The 24,085-nt window shown below is 37.6% G+C and overlaps 2 protein-coding genes and 2 long non-coding RNA genes across 5 annotated transcripts; 3 read left to right on the top strand and 1 right to left on the bottom strand.

Moving 5' to 3' along the window:
* Positions 1 to 1,194: 1,194 nt before the first annotated feature.
* LOC109187104 lies at positions 1,195 to 1,480 on the bottom strand. The gene is made up of 2 exons (XR_002055224.1): positions 1,371 to 1,480; positions 1,195 to 1,334 (listed from the first exon to the last, which is right to left on the bottom strand). It is a non-coding gene; the product is annotated as an uncharacterized LOC109187104 (long non-coding RNA).
* On the top strand, positions 1,247 to 11,655 carry LOC109187103 (probable sulfate transporter 4.2). 2 transcript variants are annotated; one of them, XM_019337251.1, is made up of 18 exons: positions 1,247 to 1,333; positions 1,371 to 1,750; positions 2,379 to 2,427; positions 2,859 to 3,060; positions 3,633 to 3,801; positions 4,646 to 4,711; positions 4,831 to 4,938; positions 6,489 to 6,596; positions 6,693 to 6,758; positions 7,181 to 7,241; positions 7,419 to 7,546; positions 7,807 to 7,848; positions 9,210 to 9,326; positions 9,919 to 9,970; positions 10,531 to 10,669; positions 10,774 to 10,862; positions 10,960 to 11,036; positions 11,134 to 11,655. In XM_019337251.1, exons 2-18 carry the CDS (start codon positions 1,397 to 1,399, stop codon positions 11,452 to 11,454), a joined length of 2,148 nt encoding a protein of 715 aa, XP_019192796.1. In that variant the 5' UTR covers positions 1,247 to 1,333; positions 1,371 to 1,396; the 3' UTR covers positions 11,455 to 11,655. The 2 variants fall into 2 exon arrangements, with proteins under 2 accessions (XP_019192796.1, XP_019192795.1); XM_019337250.1 differs by having other exon boundaries at positions 1,262 to 1,333; positions 1,366 to 1,750.
* LOC109187105 lies at positions 1,770 to 2,241 on the top strand. The gene is made up of 2 exons (XR_002055225.1): positions 1,770 to 2,148; positions 2,186 to 2,241. It is a non-coding gene; the product is annotated as an uncharacterized LOC109187105 (long non-coding RNA).
* Positions 11,656 to 13,703: 2,048 nt separating the features above from the next.
* LOC109187040 lies at positions 13,704 to 15,359 on the top strand. The gene has a single exon (XM_019337194.1). It carries the CDS (start codon positions 13,704 to 13,706, stop codon positions 15,357 to 15,359), a length of 1,656 nt encoding a protein of 551 aa, XP_019192739.1.
* The last annotated feature ends 8,726 nt before the right edge of the window (positions 15,360 to 24,085 follow it).

The following is a 24,085-nucleotide window of genomic DNA, read 5'->3' as shown; positions in this document are numbered from 1 at the left end:
TGAAAATGAATCTTCCCTTTATTACGTCAATATACATAGCCACCAAATCATTGATGATATGCACACTATTATAACCTCTTAACACTTCCCTTATCAAACTTTAATATATTTGATTTACGAGAAAATGATGATCGGAGCGGAGCTAAAAAAATTTATTAGTGTGAACGAACAATTAAAATATGAATAAATGTCAAATAAGTCACACAATAATGCAATTAGGTCACTGAACCTAAAAGACTTACAATTAGGTTCCTAAACTAATTAAATTTATACAATTCCTTTAATGTGCAGGTTTCCAACCAGTCATCCCAAATTAAATTATTTTTTAAAAAATAAATTTTTAAAAATAATTATTTCATTTTTAAGTTTAGTGATCTAATTGTATTATGCAGTTGAATGACCTATTTGACCCTTATTCCTAAAATATATAGTAGTTGCGCCATTTCTCTTATCACTAAAAAGAAAAGTTGAATAGAGCATATACATTTTATATTATATAGTTTCTTTACTTTTTCCTCTATGGTGTAAATTTACATACAAAGTGAAAATTACATAAAATGTGATAACCGAACCAACAAACTTCCAAAAGTGCACAAATTGTACTTGAGTGGAGGATTAAATAAAGCAAAAATGTGTTTTCAAAAGAAAAAATAATAAAGCAAAAATGTCAATTTTATTTCTAAATTATACTAAAAATAAGTTTATGTTAGTGATTTACTTTATAGGGTGTACGATACTTTACTATACAATTTTGTGGACCATAGTCCAAAAATAAAGTCGTTTTGTTTAGTTTTTTTTACGCGATACACTGCAACATATATTTTTTAACTCATAATGTATATTATTCTAAAGCATAATGTACATTATTCTAACTCATAAAGTACATTATCTTATTACATAAGTTTCATTATTTTTAACACATAAAGTACATTATTCTAACATATAATGTAACATTATTTTAACACATAAAATACATTATTCTAATTTATAATGTACATTATTCTAACTCATAAAATTCAACGATATTGTTTTGGATCGTGACCCAGACAATAATTTGTCTCTAAGCTGAGGAAATATATGATGTGACCACAAAAAAAGTTTGAGGAATAACATCCTCATTTTATTATTATTATTATTATTATATTATTATTCGATTCGATTTGATTTTTAAAGTGGCGAATCAGGTCCCTTATATGAAACGGAGTAAATGACAAACAAATAACTTGCGCCTCTTTTTCTTTTGATACACCAATATTTTGTGCTATTATTCTCATTTCTCAGCCTTTATAAAACCGTTCCTCGCGGCGGCTCTGAGGCCAGCCGGCGCACGCTACCTAGCCGACGCACGCTACCTAGCCGACGCGCGCTACCTAGCCGACGCGCTTCTTTTTAAACAATGCGTAGGGAGATAACCTACGCGTCTCCTAGCGCCCGCGACCTCAGCGCCGGAGCTGCTGCTACCGCCGCCGACTCGGCTCCTCTTTCGTCCCTTTCCTCCGCCGCCATGCGGACTTCCCGCCCCGTCAAGGTCATACCGCTGCAGCATCCGACGGATGCGGCGTCGCCCTCGCCGTCGGTTGCGGGCTCAGCCGTGTCGCGGTGGAGTGAGAAAGTCAAGCGGATGACGTCGACGGAGTGGATTGAGCTCTGCTTGCCTTGCTATCGTTGGATTCGAACGTATAATTGGCGACAGGACTTGCAAGCTGATCTCATGGCTGGTATCACCGTGGGGATCATGCTCGTCCCTCAGGTCTCTCTCCCTCCTCTCTTTCTCTCTACAGATGTTTGGCTCTGGAAATGTTTCATACTTTCAGTTGCGCATAGTTTAACATGTATTTAAACTGAGTATTTGAGATTTTTTTTATATTGATATGTGATATCTGACGGCGAGAATGTAACCAATGGATGGATTTTGCTGATATATCGAATTGATAGTTCACTTTGTCAGTTTGTCTTTATCGCTCAAATTTCATTAAAAAAAAAAAAAAGGCAACATAGAAAATAAGCATAGGAGTTTATTGGCTGATATTAAAGCAAGTTTCTGTGTTTCGATTAATGGATGAATTTAACCACTGTTTGTGAGTACTGGTACTGCTTCTTACTGACAGGTTACTGTTAAAATCACTTAAGAAAATGATGATTGGATAAGTTGGTGTTTTATTCCTTCTCAAGGCTTTACACTAAGAGTGCTATCCTATAATGCTTGGCCATTTGTAAATTGTGTTTTTTTTACCCTCTTATTAAAAAAAAACATTCTCTGGCATTCTATTTCATAATAATGTGATTTTAAAGTGCTCCATATCATTTGGATTGTTTATCAATCAATCACCTGTGGCTCAATTTGAGATCAATTTCTAATCATGCGGTTATCTGAACAGTCAATGTCATATGCAAAGCTTGCTGGGCTTCAACCAATATATGGTCTTTGTAAGTATGCTACCTAATTTTAGTTTGATTGCTATTTCAAATTGAGCGAAATTTTTTTCAGTAGGTATTTTAACATGAATGTTCTGAAAATTTCTGTTGACAGTGTGTTGATTCTTTCTGAGTGTGTATGGTTTTAAGTTGTGCTACTACATTTGAAAACTACAATAGGATAAAGAAGAGTTTTCACTTGATTCTTTTTGAGTTTCCTCTGTCTTTACTCTACCTTTAGTTGTGAAGAAACAAATTGTAGTTGGACTAAGCAATTGCATTGACTATTCAAGTTTATAATGGTAAAGGGGTATTGGCTAAGTGCTATATAATTGTTTTACAGGCCAACTTAATTTGGTGCCTGAATTGATATCCCATTCTTCAATCTGCTCTTATATTAGTCTTCATAACTGTGGTTTTTGTTTCTGGATTTTGCATGTCAGATTCTGGTTTTATCCCAATATTTGTTTATGCAATTTTTGGGTCATCTCGCCAACTTGCAATCGGTCCAGTTGCATTAACATCACTGCTGGTCTCAAATGTCTTGAGTAGTGTAGTAGACCCATCAGATGAGTTATACACGGAGCTTGCTATACTCTTAGCCCTTCTGGTCGGCATTTTAGAATGCATAATGGGGCTTTTAAGGTATTCTGGTTAAAGCTTGTTTCTTTTCTATACAGTTTGTGTTTGCTGACAAATGAGCAGATATCAAGCTGGCACTTTTACTTCCAAATATTTAAATTCTTTAAACTCCTAGGCAGTAGGTTTTACTTATAGTTGTGGTTGTTTGGCATTCTAGGGGACTATTTGATGTCCTCTAGGTGTTAGGGTGTGCAACCTTGTTTGGTTTTGTGGGAAATAATGATTGAAATAAGTAACAGCAGATTCTATTATTCTCAATCCAATTTATCAATTACCCCATTTTGCTTGAGTGGACTTACCCAGGCCATACTTCATAGGGTCAAGTAAAAGGTGCAGCATGCAAAGTGCAGCTACTTTGTGAATGTTGAACATCTCCTTAAAAAGTTATAAGTTGATAATTTGTTGCTTATCCAATGTGTACTGTGCAATAAGTATTTTCTCACAATGGAGATTTGATATACATGTTTTTTCAGCTGTTCAAAATTTCCTTAGCCCACTTTAGTAGATTGCTTGTATAACTGTATTCCTTTTAAACTTTTGCTGATATGTCTTATTTAATTTCTTTCCCTATTTAGGCTTGGGTGGCTCATTCGTTTCGTCAGTCACTCTGTGATTTCTGGTTTTACTACGGCCTCTGCTGTTGTTATTGGTTTGTCCCAAGTAAAATATTTCCTAGGCTATGATATAGAACGAAGCAGCAAAATTATTCCACTTATCAAGAGTATTATATCTGGAGCAGATAAGGTATGCGTAATTGCCAAAACACTTAATTTTTAGGACAGAGTTCATTTACTTTATATCTTATGAAACTAATCCTGGTTGATCTTAGGCTGAAATATACAAAAAATTTCTTTTCTGGCCTAGACACCTAGTCCTAACATCAACTATATGCTGTCCAATGATCAATTAGGTTAAATTTTCCATATTGTGTTTTCTTGTATCTTTTTACTATTAACTCAAGTCATTTCATTAAGGCACCAAATAACTGTGTATTTTCATTATTGTGTGGTACTTGTCTAGAATGACAATTTTGCAGAGCTTTAACATACTGTGTTAGTCATTGGACTGTTCACTTTTGTCCCCAGGGCCCAAAAGAAATTGTTTTTGGACTAAGAACTCAAATCTATAAGTCCAGTCAGCCTTTTGTTTTGTTTTTTTTTTTTTGGTTGTTTTGCTCTTTTTTTTTTTTCACAGTAAGAGAAAATCTAAAATTTTTAGCTTCTTATTGGCTTAATTATTGTGAAGTAATAAATAAACTGAGGAATGTATTTGATAGATTCAAATAATCTGTACATCAGTATATATACAAGTAAGGAACCTATTATCAATAGGTATGACCTAAACTAAAAGACATAACTCTTCTAATGTATTTCAACAATTATCTATAGTGATGCCTCCTAAACCTAAGGTTAGTAGTTTAATTCCTCCTCAAAAGCCAAAAAAGTGTTTTTATTGAACACACTAGTCCTGCCAATATGTGAACTGGTGTGGCCTATGATATTGTTCATACATCAAGGTTAATTGGTTCTTAATTTACTGCTAGAAGAATTGTGTTTATTTATGTGCTAACTGTATTTTCTTTCTGTAGTTTTCTTGGCCACCTTTTGTAATGGGCTCAATCATGCTAGCTATTCTTCTTACAATGAAGCACTTGGTATGACTTTATTGACCTTTTCTTTTGATTCATTTTTTATTTTTTATTTTTGTATTTTATATTTATAATTTATGCAGACTGCTAATGTTTCACATACTTTAATTGGTCTTCCTCTTCAGGGAAAGTCAAGGAAGTGCTTGAGGTTTCTACGAGCAGCTGGTCCTCTTACAGCTGTTGTTCTGGGTACAGTCTTTGTCAAAATGTTTCATCCAACTTCAATTTCATTGGTAAGAAAATAATTCAAATATATAAATACAAGCCTTTACTTATACCAACCAAAAAAAGAAAGAAAAACGAAAAACATAATTAACTCAAACCTGTATAGGATCTCAACAATAGCCTAGTGAATATTAAAAATAATCTTTTGCAGCATGATCTTGAGCTTCTCTTATATTTGCCATGTTTCTTTGTATGCACCGTGATTGACTGCGGATTCATTGACAAAAGTTAGAAGCTTCCCTTTTTTTTGGTGTTCCAATGTCAAAAGGTGGATAGGTAATTGATAGATTAGGAAAAGAGATGAAGAGACATGGAAGGATTAAAACAACTAACAAAATGTATCTTCACTTGCTAGAGTGATATGAACCTAGTCTAAGGTTCAAATAAGATGGAATATTGTCCCAAGAATGCTCTCAAAAGTAAGGATAGAGATGGATCAAAGTACCTTAGACCTCACGAGAAACCCTTAGTCCCGAATTGTCAAAGACTTAGAAGAATCCCATTGTAGCTTCAAGTACCTCGATGTTGCAATCTTCAATCAACTAGAGTCGGATCTAGTTTCCTTCGATTCAAGAACGAGTCCACGAACCTAAATCTAAGGTTGAAGAAAGGAAGATTGATTCGAGTCCACGAATCAATTTGCTAGTCGAGTCCATGACTAGCCACTAATTGAGTCCACAATTAGCCATAAGGTTTCTTACACAAGTGTAAAGAAAAACTTAACAATTTTATTGAATGAAAGCCTCCTTAAAACTGATATGGATGTGCCCTACCTATATAGGTATACAATGGGAAAAAGAGTCATAAACCTAATCTCGAAAGCAAGTAAATATAGTCCTATTTAGAAAGGGATTTAAGAATTCCTTTCTAAATACAAGCTAATGTTTTCTCTTTAATGCCAAACAATTTAAAATAATGATGACAAAAAATAATAAGGCTGATTTGGGCCAAATTTAATCTCCAAAATCAGCACTTAAACAATTATAAAAAGCCTTGAGTTCTTCTCAATTTTTTGCAAATGGGCTTGACTTGGATTTCCACCATCTTTGAACATCACCAATGAAGAGTTGCCTTAATTGTTTGGACTTGGGCCTTGTGTTTGGCCCAATTGGTAGTCTTAATGGATCTTCATTATGTTGGGTCGCATCATCCTCCCCTTCTTGAAAATGATTCGACCTCGAATATTGTAAGCATTGTCTTCAATCCATGATATCACTTGAAATGGGCCACTATAATACTTTCCTCTATCGAATGGAATTATTATTGGGCTTTCTTGTTTCTTCCACTAATGATGCTTTAAGGATGTAGTTATGGGCCTTGTGATGAGCCCATTATAGACCCTTATTAGATTCCATGTGTACTAGTTCCTATTATAGAGCATGGTTGATTACATGTCAACTGACATTATTTGAGAACTTGTATTGACATTTAAATGTTTTTCTTCATGACTTCCCATTTCATTTAATACTCTGATTATTATTATTATTTTTAATTTTTAATTTTAAATCAGTTATTATCCCTCACTGTGGGGCTTAAAATATTTTGCGCGTTGTTTTAGGTAGGAGAGATACCACAGGGGCTGCCAAAATTCTCTGTTCCTAAGGAATTTGATCATATACAGTTTTTGATTCCAACAACAATTCTTATTACTGGTGTGGCTATCTTGGTAAGCGAGCTCTGAGTATGCACTTGTATGTATTTATGCTCTCCTACAGTCCTCTTGTAGCAAACTCTATTAACTATACAATTTTTGAATGTGTAGGAGTCCGTGGGCATTGCCAAAGCTCTGGCTGCAAAGAATGGATATGAGTTGGATTCAAGTCAAGAGGTAGTGCTTTCTAGGAAGCAAAGTTTCCTTGCTTATTTTTTCAAACTATTATTATTATATATATAAACTCTTGAGTTAAGCTTAAATATTTAAACCTTCCCTTTTCTTTCATTATTTTCATAACCTTTAACCATGTTTAATGTAAAGCATTGTAGGACATGCCATTGCCTTTAGATAATTAACCTTAAACTTGCTTTTCTATCAAAAAGAATTAGTGTCTCATTCTACTGAACCTCCTCTGCCCAACATACATTCTTCTCAAGTTCAATATCTAACAAATACAACTATAAAAGAAATTTCAGATTTAGATGGCTTCCTTAATCCTTACTTTTCTTGTTTTAATTCTTCACCAAATGTTTAAAGAACATTTTATGTGAATGTTTAAAGAACACTTTATGTCATTGTTTATTTTTTACTTCCAGTTATTTGGTCTTGGTGTTGCCAACATTTGTGGTTCATTCTTCTCATCATACCCTACAACAGGTGAGACTTCACTTTTGTAGAATTCCCATAATTCTTCAGAATTTGTATTACAACTAATTGCACTTATTAAAATGACAAAGAATTAGTATGATGCCTGAGATTCTAGTTTCTGTTTGTATTGGATGACTCACTATTTGATTCCTGAAGGAGGCTTCTTTTTCTTAATGTTTTTGTAAGGCTCTTTTTCTAGGTCTGCTGTGAATCATGAAAGTGGAGCAAGAACAGGCTTAACTGGGATTGTGATGGGAATTATCATGTGCTGTGCTCTTATATTTTTGACTCCATTATTTGAATGCATACCTCAGGTTGCGGTTTTGTGTCTATTTATTTACGGAAATTTCAGTTTCACCATTGAAATCTACTCATGCATTTCATTACTCTCTGTTTATGATCTCCCAGTGTAATGTGTTTAGAGCAATCTTGGACCATGTGTATACTGTTTCATATTTCGCTGTCGGCTTCTACAATCATATTTCAACACTTTGCCAATTCTTTTCCAGAATTTTCATATACTTGAAATGACCAATTGCTAATCATTGTTCTTTCTATTATCTCTATTTTGCAGTGTTCTCTGGCTGCTATAGTGATATCTGCTGTAATTGGGCTGGTAGGTATAGCTTACTGTCAGATCAAGAGTTCTTTTTTTATGTACACTGTAATCATTGTTGTGGTACTAATGTTTCTTTTTATGGAGTAGTTTTTATTCTTCTTTTACCATTCTAAAGTTGCTTGCAATAATAGTTGTATATATCTTATGATACAACGCGGTCTTTGTATCCTCTACTTGTGCTCTCATTTAATCAAATGCATAGTTATCACGGCGTCGCTCCGGCGTCCCAAGCGACACCATGGACGCCGTCCCGGCGTCCAACCCGTAAACCCGACCTTTTTTTTTTAAAAAAAAAATATAAAAAAAAATGGTATGACCTAAAACCCTAATAAGAATAGAGAAGAGAGAAGAAACATTTTGTGCGTCGACTTCCCTCGAGCTCACAGAGAAGAAGAAACCCGTCGCCCTCCCACCGCCATCGCCATCCCACCGCCGTCAGTCTTTGTCTTCTTTCTTCATTTCTCGTCTTCTTTCTTTCTGCCGGCTGAGAGTTTCTTTTCTCTTTGGTTTTGGTTTATAAACCAAAGACACGTGTTTATTTTGGTTTATAAACACTTGTTTAATGGGTGGGGAGTGGGCAGAGGCAGTGCCTCACTGCCTGCCACTTGTTTATTTTATTTTTTTAGACTTTATTAGAATGTTTAGACTTTATATATATATATATATATATATATATATACATATATATATATATATATATATATATATATATATATTGTAGTTTTTAACTTGTCGCCTAGGCGACGAGGCGGTCGGGGGGCGCCGTGACTTAACAGAATTCCGTGATAACTATGATCAAATGAAGTAGGAGTGATGATTTAGTCATGATGTGATCATCATAAACAATTTGTTAATAGAATATGATAAGTGTCGGTCATATTGTTTTTCAGAACCTTTTTTTTCACATGTGTGGATGTTTTTCTTGGCAGCCATCAACTGTTGAGCAAAGTTGCGTACTTTAATTAGACACTTTGAATTGAAGGTATAATTATGCAGTGTCAATGAATGATCTTGTGATATGTATTTCTTCAATTAGACACTTTCTATTTAATTTTTCTCTCCATCACTGATGGTTTTCTAATTTTAAAATTTCTTTCATATATTTCTCAATTTGTAAGTGAAATTTCTCTTTTGTGGTGCATCCAAATTTGATTTGATGTATCAGGCACTGACTCCTTTAGATTCAATTAAGATAGTGTTTCTATTGTTTGTCTTTATTCTTTGCATGTGACTTTTGATGGTGATAAGGTTATCTCGTGCTCTTTACCCTTTCATCAGCTCATAATATGTTATCCAACTTTACATTGTGTGATGGTGAAATTGCAATTTCTCATTCTGGCAATAATTTGCAACTCCAGGTAGATTATGATGAAGCTATTTTTTTATGGCGTGTTGACAAGAAAGATTTTCTCCTGTGGGCAATTACTTGCATTACAACTTTGTTCCTTGGTATAGAGATTGGCGTCCTTATTGGGGTTAGTGTATACATTATTTTGTGTTTTTTAAAGCTTAATTAGATTGTTGAGATTATAGATTATCTATTTGTCATGCTTGGAAAAAAATATGAATTATGGATTGCACACACTTTTAGCTCATTTAGACCAATAATCCATAAGTTGGAGTTGATTATTCACAATCCATAGTCATAAACTTTATTAAACAGGTGCATGATTTTATCTTGGTTATCCATGAATTTTTTAATCAAAACGATGAAAATTGGGTATCCATGGTATTAAGTTGATCTTAGATTGAATATTTTCTCATTTAACAATTGTACATTTGTACTTGTCATAGCTATACTAGAAACAAAAGGCTGCCTTCTATCAACCATCTTTTTTAGTTTTGTTGCCTGTGGACACTAAATATAAACTGTGGTAGTTGACTGCATAAAATGCCTACTATTAGTCCCCAAACATTATACACCTTGGCTCTCTTTTTGAATTTCACTGGTAGTCTTATGTACACTCTCCAAACCTTATATCGGAAAATATATTTGATAATGATGATAAACAGGACCTTTTTACCTACTCTCTTAGTTGTGAATAAAGTTTACTTTGATTGGTGCAGGTTGGTGTTTCACTTGCTTTTGTGATCCACGAGTCGGCAAATCCGCATATAGGTGAGCCCACCTACTGAAGTACTGGCATGGGAGACACTGAAAAAGCTTGTTCAACATTTTGATTTTCACCATCTAAACAAATCTCAAAATTGACTTTTACACTCATCTTAATTCCTAAGTTATTCGATTGTCCAATATGATGCCTTTTAGGAAGTTTTACCTCTCCATTCTCTGCTTCTTTGCGTAGCTTCCTTATACCAACAGAAGCAGATATTCTGATCTTAGTCTTCTGGATTTCCTCTACTTGTTCAAAATTTCTATCTATCAACCCAGCAGCTTGGGGCAGTTGGCAAGCTGACTTTTAATTCAATTGTAAGGTTGGAGGTTCAACTCTTGTATGTGTGCATTATACTCCCGAGCAAGAGTCAAACCGGAATCAAATCCTAATTAGTCTCACAATGATGGAGATACCGGATGTTGTATGCCAAAATAAATTCTATTTATCTTTTGTTGTAGTTTTATGGGTGTTGCTGTGTGAATGGTTTTGGCGTCTAGAGTATCAGCTGCTGCAGGAATGCATAAATTGACCACAACTTGATTGATATAGTTTTATCTTGTAGCTGTCCTGGGGCGTCTTCCTGGAACCACTGTTTACCGAAACATTCAACAATATCCTGAAGCGTATACATACAACGGGATTGTGGTTGTTCGAATTGATGCACCTATTTACTTTGCCAACACAAGTTACATCAAGGACAGGTGAGAACATGTATTAGTTGAATAATCCATATTTTTTGCTATGCCAATTCGAAGGCTAAATTGCTTTGGGTTCATCATCTCTCTAACCATTACTCTGTTGGCAGGTTACGGGAATATGAAATTGCAAAGGGTGGATCCTCAAGTCATGGGCCAGAAGTTTCCAGAGTTCACTTCGTGATTATTGAGATGGCTCGTAAGTTTCTTATTATTTGAATCTTTTCCACTTCATACTGTAATAGAGTTGTAATTGTCTTCCTAATACCCCATTTTAATGCCTTTGCACATTTCAGCTGTTACATATATAGATGCTAGTGCTGTTCAAGCTTTGAAAGACCTCTATCAAGAATACAAGTCAAGGCACATTCAGGTTAGGAATCTAATCCTCTAAAAGATACAACACCAAAATAAATTCAGTATCGTGAATTTCGATCTTTCTTTGTGAACCACATTGCATTGCATTGCAGCTAGCCATTTCCAATCCAAACCAAGAAGTTCTGGTATCTCTAGCAAAAGCGGGTGTGGTTGAGCTAATCGGCAAGGAGTGGTACTTTGTTAGAGTCCACGACGCTGTCCAAGTTTGTCTTCGACATGTACAGAGCTTAAACGAATTTCCCAACACACAAGAAGTATCATCAGACAACAACCCGAATGCAATATTGTTCCAAAGGCTGCTAAAGCAGAGGAAAGACGAATTCTCAACTGCTGATGTTGAGTCGGGCGATGGACGCTTTTTACAGTCCAAGGATGCAGACCCTCAACTGGAGCCTCTGCTGTCAAAGAAGTAAAACCGGTACTCCTCTTCCATGCAGTTTGTACCAGTAAATTGTCTATATTGATGCTGTGTATCCCTGTTTTTATTGATAGGTGAGGTTTACTTAGAATCTGAGGTAATTCATTGTAATGAACGATACTCCGTATGTTCATATGCTCTGCTGTTTGCTTCTTGTGTAATTAATTAATGCAGAGGAATAATGCTCACGAATTCATTAGTGATGGTGTTTTGCTGTAATTTATTTCTTTATTTGGATTAATATGTTTGTGTGTGTGTGTGTGGGGGGGTTCTTGTTTCTCTATTTAAGAGTTGATAAATACTCAATTTAGTCTTTGATTATAGTGATTTTTTCTCAATTTAATCCTAAATGTCTGTGTGCTTAATTAGGTCTTCAACTTTGATACTTTTACCCAATTGAGTTATATATTAAGATTGCTTGTTAATTTTATTTCTATTAATACACAATTTAGTCCTTGATTCTAACAGTTAAGTACTCAATTGTGTAAAAACAACAAAGTCAAGAACGTGATTGAACACAAAAAAATGTTTAGGATTAAATCCAAAAGAACTACTCCGTATTAGGTTGTCCTTACCTCACAATATGGTTTGAAATCCATGTGGCTAGTAAATTTGTTAAAGATAATTTTTGTTGCCAAAATGATAAGTTGTCGCGCCATAAGTTTTTTAAATTTCTTTTATATTATATTTATAATTTATAATAATATAATATGAAAGTGTGATCACTTTTGAAAGTGAGACAATATTACAGAGATGTAAAGAAATTATAAATTTGATGATGTAGAAGTGAAACTCATTTTTAAAAGTGAGAGAAATTGATAGCCTTATGACTATATTAACTCATTTAAAAATGTTTATTTGCACTAATCAATTCTTTTAAGTTAAGTTTTTATTTGTTTTATTTATTTATTTATTTACTTTTTTGTTTTGTTTTGTTTTTTTGTTTTTTTGTTCTTTTGTTTTTTTTTTTGTTTTTTGTTTTTTTGTTTGTTTGTTTTTGTTTTTGTTTTTGTTTTTGTTTTTTGTTTTTTTTTTTTTTTTTTTTTTTTGCGGTATTGTTTTTGAAAGGCATTTGGTTGATGTCATCACCATTACCATCATCATCAAAAGTGTATTTATTGACAATCATTATTGCATGGACCATGGTCCACACAATTGTGTGAACATAAATAAAAAGTATATTTTTAATATATTAAGGGTACATTATTTATGTATGTAAAGTAGATTTTTTGAAAGTACATTTTTAATATATTAGGAGTACATTATTTTATATAATGTACCTTCAGTACAAAAATAATGTACATTCAATACAAAAATAATGTACTTTTAGTATATTAAAAATGTACTTGATATTCATGGTCCACACAATAACTTGCCATTTGTTAATTAATCGATTGTAATTCATTTTATACTCATTAAACATGTATAAAATTTATTTTTATATTTAACACGAATTAAACAAAAAAAAAAACTAAAAAAGTAAATATACTCCGGTATACTACTCTTTTCACAAAGTAGAGTCAGCGTGTCTAATGTCTCCGTCCAATAATACCGCAATTATATCGTCGATCAGATATGGTCCACCTTTCATAATGGATTCTGTTTTAACTTGACATCATTTTATACTTCGTATTAATTCGCAATTAGTGAATCATGTTTAATAATACTATTATGTATTATGTTTACAATATTTATTTTATATGTTCGTAAATTTAAATTTTAATGTACATAAATATTAAACAAAATGTACATCAAATATATTTAATTCAGTCTATCGTAAGGTCGTAACGTTGTTTCGATATGTTTATAAAAACAAAGTTTAATATACATAAACATTACACAACAAATGACACATCATGGTTAATAATATTCATTTTGTACTATGTTTATAATGCTTATTCTATATGATTATAAATCTAGACCTTAATGTACATACACACTAAATTACAGGTATATCGTAGCTATTTTTATTCAATTTGTAGAATATTTATAATATTCCTTCTATATGTTCATAAAATTAAAGCTTATTGTACATAAAATTACATTACATTGAATGATATTTAATAAAATTTCTCTTGTTTGTACTATGTTTATAATATTTGTTTTATGTGATCATAAACCTAAACCTTAATGTACATAAACACTAAACTATAATCGGAAGAAGATCGGGATCTCCTTGAACGGAGCACGAAGAAGCAGAAAGGATCGAGCGGAAGACCCTTAGGACAATCAGCGAGCCCAACGATGGAGAGGACGCTGCATGCGGACGTTGAAATCGTTAATGAGACCCCGGTGGAGGAGATGGTGCAAGCAGATGCCGGAATTGCGCCGGATGGACATGTCCACACAACGCCGTCAGTACAGGCTATCCCACCATCCCGCCGGACGTATGCCCAGAGCGTGTCTGGCCAGATCGTGCCTTCTTTCCAGCGCCCCGGCGATGTGAAGGAGACGGATCCGATGGAATCTTTCGACGAGCAGGATGATGATCCCTTGTGCCCCACCATTCGTCTGACACAGGAGGAACTGGAGGCGATCCGGGCGCCTTGGAGGAAAACTCTGATCATCAAGGTCATGGGCCGGCGCGTTGGATATGCGTATTTGTTGAGAAGGCTCCAGACGATGTGGAGACCAAAGGCGAACATGGATCTTATCGCCATCGATAACGATTACTTTCTTGTCCGATTTGGAGCGGTGGAGGACCTGGAATTCGCGATGTTTGAGGGGCCTTGGATGATCATGGATCATTACCTCATAGTCCAGCCATGGAAGCCAGATTTCGACCCCTTTGCGGACAACACGGAGAAGGTGCTCGTGTGGGCACGGATTGCCTGTTTACCTGCTGAGTACTTTAATATCATCTTCCTTCGGAAATTGGGAAACAAGGTCGGACGATCGATCCGCGTTGATCAGGCCACGAGCCTAGTGTCACGAGGCATGTTTGCCCGAATCTGTGTGGAGGTCGACATAACAAAGCCGCTAATATCCAAGTTCAATTACAAAGGTCAGGTTCGATCTGTGGCATACGAAGGTATCCACATGGTGTGTTTTACATGTGGAATATATGGCCATGCCGCTGAGGCATGCCCAACGCTGCACAAGCCGGAGCAACCCCCTGCGGGAAACCAGGAGGGCGAGCCAGTGGGTGGAAGCACGGCTGCGAACCAAGCTGAACAGAGTCGCCCGGGTGTCCAGGTTGGGACTGCGCCATTCGGAGCGTGGATGATAGCTCCTGGCCGACGACCACGGGGCAAAGCAAAGCTGCCGGATAAAGCCCAGAAGACGTCAACTGGTCGAGAACAAGAGCCCAGAGCAAAGCACGATGGACAGCCCCAGGCATCTCGTTTTGCGCCGCTTGTTTTGCAGGATGACGTTGGCGATCAGAATGAGGCGGACCATGTGGAGGAGGCAGTGGAGGATACTGGTGGGGATGATAGCGTAGTACCTGTGGATGAAGCGGGAAGGACGTCTGTGGGTGAGGGCATGGCAGCGCGCCGTGGGAAACAAGTGCAGGCAACAGGAAAAGACAAGCAGCGTAGGCCTAATGTGATTGCAAGGGAAAAACAAATCGTGAATGCTCCGGTAACACTTCATCGCCAAGCACCTAGTGTGGCAGCGCCATCGGTCAGTGTGCAGAGGAGTAACGGGGGAAGCTCGAGGCGAGCAGCGGAGGCACCCCACCATGTCGTTGTACGTGGAGAACAAGGTGGTCTGGTCATCAGTTCTCAACGGGTGTTCAATGGTGAGACAAGCGGCGACATCCCATCTCCCGTTTGGCAACCCACAGGAGAACATCACGATGACCCTCCGGACTGTCTCGATGACGAAGGAGATATTGTAATGGATCGCGAGGAGGTCCCGGGGCAGGGTGGCGCGCAGGGTGCTGAGGACGCTGTTTGAGCACCTCTCTCTGTGCTGGTTTTGTTTTGTTCATCTACTTTGCTGCCTCTCTGTGGTTTTCCAGCTCTTCCCTTGTTTTGTTGTTTTAATGAATTGTTTCTTTTGGAATTGCCAAGGGGCCGGAGGCAAACGGTTCCTCCGAGCCTTAAAAAAATTTTCTCCAGGTACACAAGCCGTGCATCCTGGGCCTATTTGAACCAAAAGTGTCGGGCACTAAGGCAGATTCGATCTGCAAGCAGTTGGGCTTCTCTGACTGGGTCCGAGTGGAGGATGTGGGCTTCAGTGGGGGAATATGGGTCTTTTGGAAGGACCCGGTGCATTTAGCAATTCTCTCTACTCACCCCCAGTTCATTTTATTGCAGGTTAGGGGGCGGGATCAACTGACATGGACCCTTGCAGTGGTCTATGGAAGTCCAGCCCACCATCTTCGTCGCAGGCTGTGGCGGGATCTGAGACAGTCAGCTCAGAACTTTACGGGGCCCTGGCTAGTAGCTGGGGATTTTAATTCGGTTCTCTTTCACGAAGAGACACGTAATTATGTTTCCTCGTCTCCTCTCCGAAATTCTGATTTTGTTAATTGGGTGCAGGACGAAGGGCTCATTGACTTGGGGTTCTCGGGACCCAGCCTGACATGGGTTAAGGACGGAGACTCCGGATACACGAAGGGCGCCCGGCTTGATCGGGCGCTTTGCAATACCGAGTGGCGCACAAGTTTTAAAGATGCTCGGGTTTCCCATTTAGCCCGCGTGGAATCGGACCACGCCCCCCTGTTGGTAGAACTGGAAGGTGGGCATCACACGTTACGAGCGGCTCCATTCATGTTCTAGGCAGCGTGGCTTACCCACGCTAATTTCCAAGAGGTTGTTGAGCAGAACTGGAGGCCAGAAGCTGCCATCACGGATAACACCAATGGCCTGGCTTCTATCCTGGCCGATTGGAACAAGGCGACCTTTGGCAACGTCTTTAAACGGAAAAGAGTTCTTTTGTCAAGGATCAGTGGGGTCCAGCGAGCCCTATCCACGAATTACCACTGGGGGCTCATTAAGCTAGAAAGGAAACTAAGAGAGGACCTAGAAGCCGTTCTTCACCAAGAAGAAATTCTGTGGTACCAGCGCTCCAGAGAAGAGTGGATACGCTCCGGGGACAGGAATACGGCTTACTACAATGCGGCCACTGCAGTCCGCAAATCCCAGAGCACATTGTATCTTTAAGGGACGAGAATAACACCTGGCTAACGTGTGATAATGGCCTTCGGGACCATATCCAATCTTTTTACATTAAGCTTTTTTCACAGGAGGATACCGCAGGCCACCGGGATCACCTCGGAACAAGTTTTCCCGCACTCCGGGACATCGACTGGCTGTGTTTCAACAGACCGATATCAAAGGAAGAAGTGCACGCCGCCCTTACGGACATGAAGCCTTTTAAAGCACTGGGACCGGATGGTTTCCAAGCAGGTTTTTACCAAAACATGTGGACCACGACGGGTACTAGTCTGTTCAAGTTAGTGGAGGAGGCGGTCAGATCAGGTTTACTCCCGGAGGGTCTCAACGAAACACTCATTGCCCTTATCTCGAAAGTCGCCGCCCCAGAAACAATCAGGCAGTTCTGGCCCATCAGTTTGTGTAACGTTAGTTACAAGCTCATCACAAAGACTATCACCAACAGGCTCAAGTTCATCCTTCCCAAAATCGTGGGGCCCCACCAAAGCTCCTTTGTCCCGGGGAGGCAGATTACTGACAATGTGTTAATTTTTTAGGAGGTGATGCACTCCATGCGAGAAAAGAAAGGGGATACAGGATACATGGCCATTAAGCTGGATTTGGAAAAAGCCTATGACCGGCTGTCCTGGGACTTCATCCAGGAAACGCTTGACTTAGCCGGCTTCAACATGAGATGGAGAACACTCATGATGACATGTATTCGTACTCCCACTTTGTCTATAATCTGGAATGGCGAGAGGCTACGTCCTTTTAGACCGGAACGGGGAATTAGACAAGGAGATGCCATGTCACCGGCGATCTTTGTCCTTTGTATGGAGCGACTAAGCCAACTAATTGCGGCCGCGGTGAACGATAACAGGTGGAAAGGCGTTAAGCTCGCAGTTTCTGGACCCGTGCTAACCCACCTTTGTTTTGCAGATGATATGGTCTTATTCACGGAAGCCACGCTGGAACAAGTCGAAGTGATCCAGGAATGTTTGGACAGGTTTTGCAAAGCATCCGGCCAACGGATTAGTCTGAGCAAGTCTCAAGTTTTTTTCTCCAAGAACACGAGTCAGGGTTTTAAGGAGGCTATAGCTAGCCGACTCAACATAGAAGCGACGGATAACCTCGGCAAATATCTAGGCGTACCTGCCATCCATGGACGAGTTACACATAACACTTTTGCGGATCTCCTTTCTAGGATCTCTGGCAGGTTAGAGGGATGGAAAGCCAAGACCCTTTCGATGGCCGGGAGGGTTGTTCTGGCCAGGTCAGTGTTAAATGCCATACCCGCGTACACCATGCAAACTGTTGCACTACCTAAAAGCGTATGTGAGGAAATTGAGAAACGAACCCGGGGCTTTATTTGGGGAAGGAATGGCGGGCTAATAAATTGAGCCTAGTAAAGTGGGATTTAGTCACCTCGCCAAAGGAACTAGGGGGCTTGGGACTCAGGCGCCTACATGCGATGAACCAAGCCTTCATGACCAAGCTGGGATGGCGGATGAAAAAGGAACCAGATAGCCTTTGGGCACGAGTTTTAGCCACGAAGTACTATAAGTCGGGGACGAATTGTGCAGGGCCTTCTACCAGGCGCTCGATGTCAAATGCTTGGCGCGGAATAACAGCTGCCCAAGCCCATGTCGAGAAGGGTATCAAGCGGAACGTACATAGCGGCACTACCACCAGATTCTGGATGGACAAATGGTTGGATCGGGAGCCTCTATATGGGTGCATGCAAGTGCCTCTCAGCCTCCCCGAACTGTATGCCAACGTAAGAGATCTTTGGGATGATGTTCGCGGTTGGAAGTGGGAGATCATTGGGCAGGCCCTTCCTACGGCAATGATGGAGAGATTGGCAAGCGTCATCCTAACCGACACAGAGATGGAGGATGGTATAGGCTGGGCATTGGAGGATGATGGCAGGTTCTCGCTTAAATCGGCATATGAAATAATTGCCAGTCACGATCGAGGCAATTTGGAGGCGGACTGGAAGCGACTTTGGAAACTACACGTCCCTGCGAGAATCAGCTTGTTTACCTGGCTGGTGATACATGGGAAAATTCTCACTAACGCAGAGAGGTGTAGGCGAAAATTAACGACTGATGATAAATGTTTTCGATGTGCAGGTTCGGTGGAAAATCTAGACCACATTTTCCGGTGGTGCCCGGCTGCGAGAGAGACTTGGGAAACGTCCATGAGCTGGAGCACAAGGTCAAAACTCAACACCCTCAACTGGGAAGACTGGATTGCGGCGAACCTGAGGGGCGACACGAAATGGGGTTTCAAAGAGGATTGGCCGGAGCGCTTTGCGGTAAGGTTGTGGTGGCTGTGGAGGTGGCGTAACGATGAAGTTTTCAACTCCAAGACGCTGACAGCTGGGCAGAAGCGTGAGTGGCACGCGCAAGTTGACGCGGAGGTCAAAAATGCATTCAGACTCAAGTGGTCGCCGGCACTGGGTGGCACGACGACAACCACCACCCGCATGGGATGGGCACGACCGACCACGGGGTGGCTTAAGCTTAATGTCGATGGCTGTAGTAAAGGAGACAATTGTGCAGGTTGTGGAGGTGTCCTTAGAGACGCGCATGGAGTGTGGCAGTCCGGTTTCACGTACAATATCGGGCGATGTGCAGCGGAGAAGGCGGAGGCTTGGGGAATTTTACAGGGCATCCGAATGGCGAAGGCTCACGGCGCCAACAGGGTAATCGTGGAGTGTGACTCCAAACGGGCAGCGGAGAGGATGAGCGCGGCACTAGATGGTCTGGACATACCTTGCAACGTCCTCCGCCGATGTATACAAGAGGCAGAAAGCCATTTGGAGTTTCAAATCGCACACGTGAACAGGGAACAGAACAAGCTAGCGGATGCTCTCGCGAACATGGCACTTGCCCACCCGGTTGGGCTGCGTCTTCACGATGTGCCACCCATGGAAATACAAGATATTGTTGAACAGGATCGCCTGGGAGCAAATTTCTTGCGAAGGACTTGTCAAAGTGTTTTGGATCGGTTTTGATCCTGTGTTTGTTTTGGGTAGCCCCCTCGTTTATGATCAAAAAAAAAAAAAATCATATAAACTTTTTTTTTTTTTTTTTCGAAAGGACATCATATCTACTTTCATTTACTTTATAGCAATTCATAATGTTCATAAAAACAAAACTTAATATATATATATATATATATATATATATATATATATATATATATATATATATATATAAACATTATACTAAAGTAATGATTATATGTCCCTGTAATTAATTTTTAAAAAATTAAAAATATATCAATATAAATGTTATTTAAAATATCTCAATTAAAATATGCATTAATTTTATTTGCACATAAAGAAAAAGAGAAAAATATATTTTAAGTTAAAAAAAGTAAAAATTAGAAATGTATTTTTTTTGGTGGAAACCACACATTGTGGTCCGGGTCCTTCTCTATCCGTTTAACGGTCCAAGTCCACCCAGTTCACTCCGAGAGGCACAGAAGCTGGCCCAAAGGGAATCGTCACTTATGGGAATCAAACCCGGGTTATCCCGGAATTCTCCCCCACAAAGAGAGCTCATTTGCCACTTGAGCTACCCTGTTGGGTTAAAAAATTAGAAATGTATTAGATGCATATACTTCATGTCAAAAATTTGTGTGAGACTATCTCAAGGATCTTTATTCATGACTCCGTAAGACGGGTCAAGTCAATATGAAATGTAATACTTATAGTCTTATACTAGCAAATGTAATACTAAATCAAGAATAAATTTTTATTACTTATATGAAAAATGTAGGAAAAGGGGTCAAATCAGCCCCCTAAGTCAACCGGATAGTGCAGTTGACCAGCCCCCCCTACCCCCCCCCCCCCCCAAGTGAAAAAGCTTCATGTAAGTCCCCTAAATCGGTAAAATAAGTCAATTAAGTCCATTTGTTCCCAACCCAACCAGTAAATTCTTAGTTTTCGCCAATGTGGATAATTTCAACACTATCTATCCTAAGTGGAATTCTTTTTTTTTTTTTTTAAATAATAAAATTCAAACTAAGTGCGAATTAAACCCTAAATCTCTTCTCTATCGTCGATCTCTCTTCACTCTTACGCTCTATCAACTCAAAAAACATAATGTCTTAGGTTTTTCTCGCATTCTGGAGCTTAATCGCTCAATACAAGAGACGGAGAACTACAAAGCTATTTATAGTTAACTAGTATTTGTCCCGTGCGATGCACGGACAATATGTTATAAAAATATACCCTATATGAAGTTTATTCATATATAAAATTTTTGTTATTAATAATTATTATGTGTGAATCCCTATGATAAAATTATGAACATAAATATATTTATAATTAAAATAATATTTAAGGTGGATGATTCAAATCTTAAACTGTATTACAAATTTAGTACATAGTATTTAATATTACAAATTTTTAAGAACTCAGTAAACTACAATAGTAATTGAATTACAATTTTAGAGTCACCACGGATTAAAATTTTTAGACCTTTGATATTTCTAACTCTAGATGTAGCAACATACAATTGACCTTTAAAGACCAAAATCACAATCTTAATTCGAACACTGATTTTTTCTTCCAAATACTATTGAATTAAGTGTGTAATCAATAAAAGATGAGAACTAATAATTCGAGAATATAATCTTAATGTTACTAAGCCTACTTCACGTCAATTAAGTTGGATAGTGTTGTTGGATAGTATCCGATGAATCCACGAATAACGCATCTTTGTCTCCGTAGTCCTCAATATGCACATCAACAATCTTAAATATTAGGCCGCCTAGCTATGCCATATATTAATTTCAAACTTATGAACTTTGGGGTTGCATGCAATAAAAAGTATATTTTAAATATACTAAGGGTACATTATATATGTATGTAAGGTACTTTTAATATAAAAATAATGTATTTTTAATATATTAAAAATGTATTTGATATTCATGATCCATAGACCATCGTTCACACAATAAATAAATAAATAAATAAATAAATATATATATATTATAATAATAATATTGTTAATTATAATAACAATAACAATAATAATAATAATAATTGCAATAATAATAATAAGGGGAAATGGCACTTTTTCCCCCTATGTTATATACTTATAGCACTTTTTCCCCCTCAATTATTTATGTAAGCACATTAGCCCCCTCAATTATTTTAAAAGTGGTGGTTTTCTCCCCTAATATATTAAATTGACATTTCTACCCTTAAAGTAAACATTTTATTTATTTTACTTCTCCAACAAATTATTGCGTATATGTAGCGATTACCACGGTTCGGTTCGAACTGAACCAGACACTATAGCAATCGAATTAAAAGTTTTCAGTTATGATTCAGATCTAGAACCCAATATTTGGATTTCAATTTATTAAATTTAAGAATAAAAAAAAAAACTGGATCATGAACCGACGGTTCCGGATCCCGTTCGCGATTTTGAACCGTCTTTATTTTAAAATTTTATTTTTTATTTTAAATTAGTTTAAATTCAACAATAAATGTATTTTATTTTTTCAGTTTGGAACATGAACCGCCCATTCCAGTTCGTGATTTTAATAAACTCTAAATATCGCGTTTTGATTATAAATTGTAATTGGAATATTTTGGTTTGGTTACTATAGTATCTGGTTTGAACCAAATTATAGTAATAATTTATTGGAGAATAAAAATAAATGAAATATTTATTTTAAGGGTAAATATGTCCATTTAACATTTCAGGGGGAAAAAGAGCCACTTAAATAATTGAGGGAGAAAAAGTGCTATAAGTATATAACATAGGGGGAAAAAGTGCCATTTTCCCTTTTAATAATAATTATCATTATTATTATTGCAATTATTATTATTATTGTTATTGTTATTATAATTAATAATATTATTATGGTCTTGTGAAAATTAAATTTTGATTATCACTATTTAATTTTCACAAGACCATATGGTATCATTATTATTATTGCAATTATTATTATTATTATTGTTATTGTTATTATAATTAACAATATTATTATGATCTTGTGAAAATTAAATTTTGATTATCACTATTTAATTTTCACAAGACCATATGGCTTTATTATATATAGGATATTGAGACGACTTCGCTTTCTTTCAAAGAGGTAAGAATCGATTTCGGTTTGATAGTGTTTAGTTTATTGCATGTTGGTTTGCAAATTTTGATTTGCTAATAGTTGTAGTTTTCTATAGATATTGTTAGTGTTTTAAGTCTAAATCCCAACTTGTAAATGACAAAAATTATTAGGGCAAAATTAGACAGGTTTTAGTCTAGGTGTCTATTAGTGTTTAGAGTAGAGACCTAATCGATCAGACTCTACAACAGAGCGTCTTGGATATATCCGTTGGACTTCTCAGAATGAATAATGATGCGCTGGCAGAAGCAGTTACTGTTGGAAAAATAACATTAAAATGACATTTTAAGTGACTATTTTGTGGTACAATTATCTGTGGGATCAACTTCTGAAATGGGCCAGGTAAAAGTGGATTCGGGTTCTTCATAGTGAGACGAAGAGATTGATATATTGTACGATTAAAACGGATAATGGGTGAATGAGATATTGATTCTCAAAGTAGACCCATTGAGTTGGAAAAATGAGGGGAAAAAGATGAGCTATTGTCCCACATTGGTTTGAGAAGTGGATTGCACCACTATTTATACAAGGGTCTTTTACAGGTTTATTGAATTGTATAGCATAGAGATTTTTTCTCGCATGCAGGGGACCTTTGGGGTTCGTTATATATATATATCGAATACTATTTTATATATTTTCGTGTGTATATATAATTATTATTTTGCGATATTAAATCGACTTTGGTTCATTATTTTCCAGCAATATTAAAACCTTATTTTATATGATGAACAAGTCGATGGATTCCAAAAGTGTTGTAACCGTGAATGTTGCTCGTGGTGCACATTCAAATGGTCGGAACGGCAACGATGTTGCACATTCCGTGATGCCGGTTGACGGCAGCAACGTTGAAAATGATATTTTCGTGGGAGTTGCAAAAACACACGATGGTGCTCCGGAGCTAGAACCTTGGTTTACGAATCGATAGACTAGTGGCTGGTGGCACACAATTGGTACCTATTGCGTTGCCTAGTGGATCGGCTAAAAGCCATAAAGGATCCAGTGACTACGTGATCACTACATGGTCTGAGTACTATTATAGTGTGACCAATGTCTTCAACGATAATCAAAGGAAAGGCAAACGAAAGTTTAGGCCTGAAGATGATTATGAGGAAGAAGTGAGCAGCCACTATGAAGCGAATCGTTATCCTGGTGAAAAGGTTGAGGACAACTTCGATTGTGTTAAAGAATGTGGACGGTTGGACGAGTGAGGTCACAACCAAGGTTTCTTTAACAGGTACCCCCGATGTGCGCTATGGGACCACCCTTCGTGGAGTGGACGGTTGGAAAATGGAACAAGGCACGCGGGTTTGAAGGACTACTACGAGATAGGAATAAGGAATTTGTTTTCAATGTATTTTTCTATTTATTTATTTT

Source organism: Ipomoea nil, unplaced genomic scaffold (genome assembly GCF_001879475.1).
Source record: "Ipomoea nil cultivar Tokyo-kokei standard unplaced genomic scaffold, Asagao_1.1 scaffold1416, whole genome shotgun sequence".
NCBI classification, from domain to species: domain Eukaryota; kingdom Viridiplantae; phylum Streptophyta; class Magnoliopsida; order Solanales; family Convolvulaceae; genus Ipomoea; species Ipomoea nil.
The sequence above is the reverse complement of the archived record's forward strand: the minus strand, read 5'-3'. Positions and strand labels throughout refer to the sequence as shown.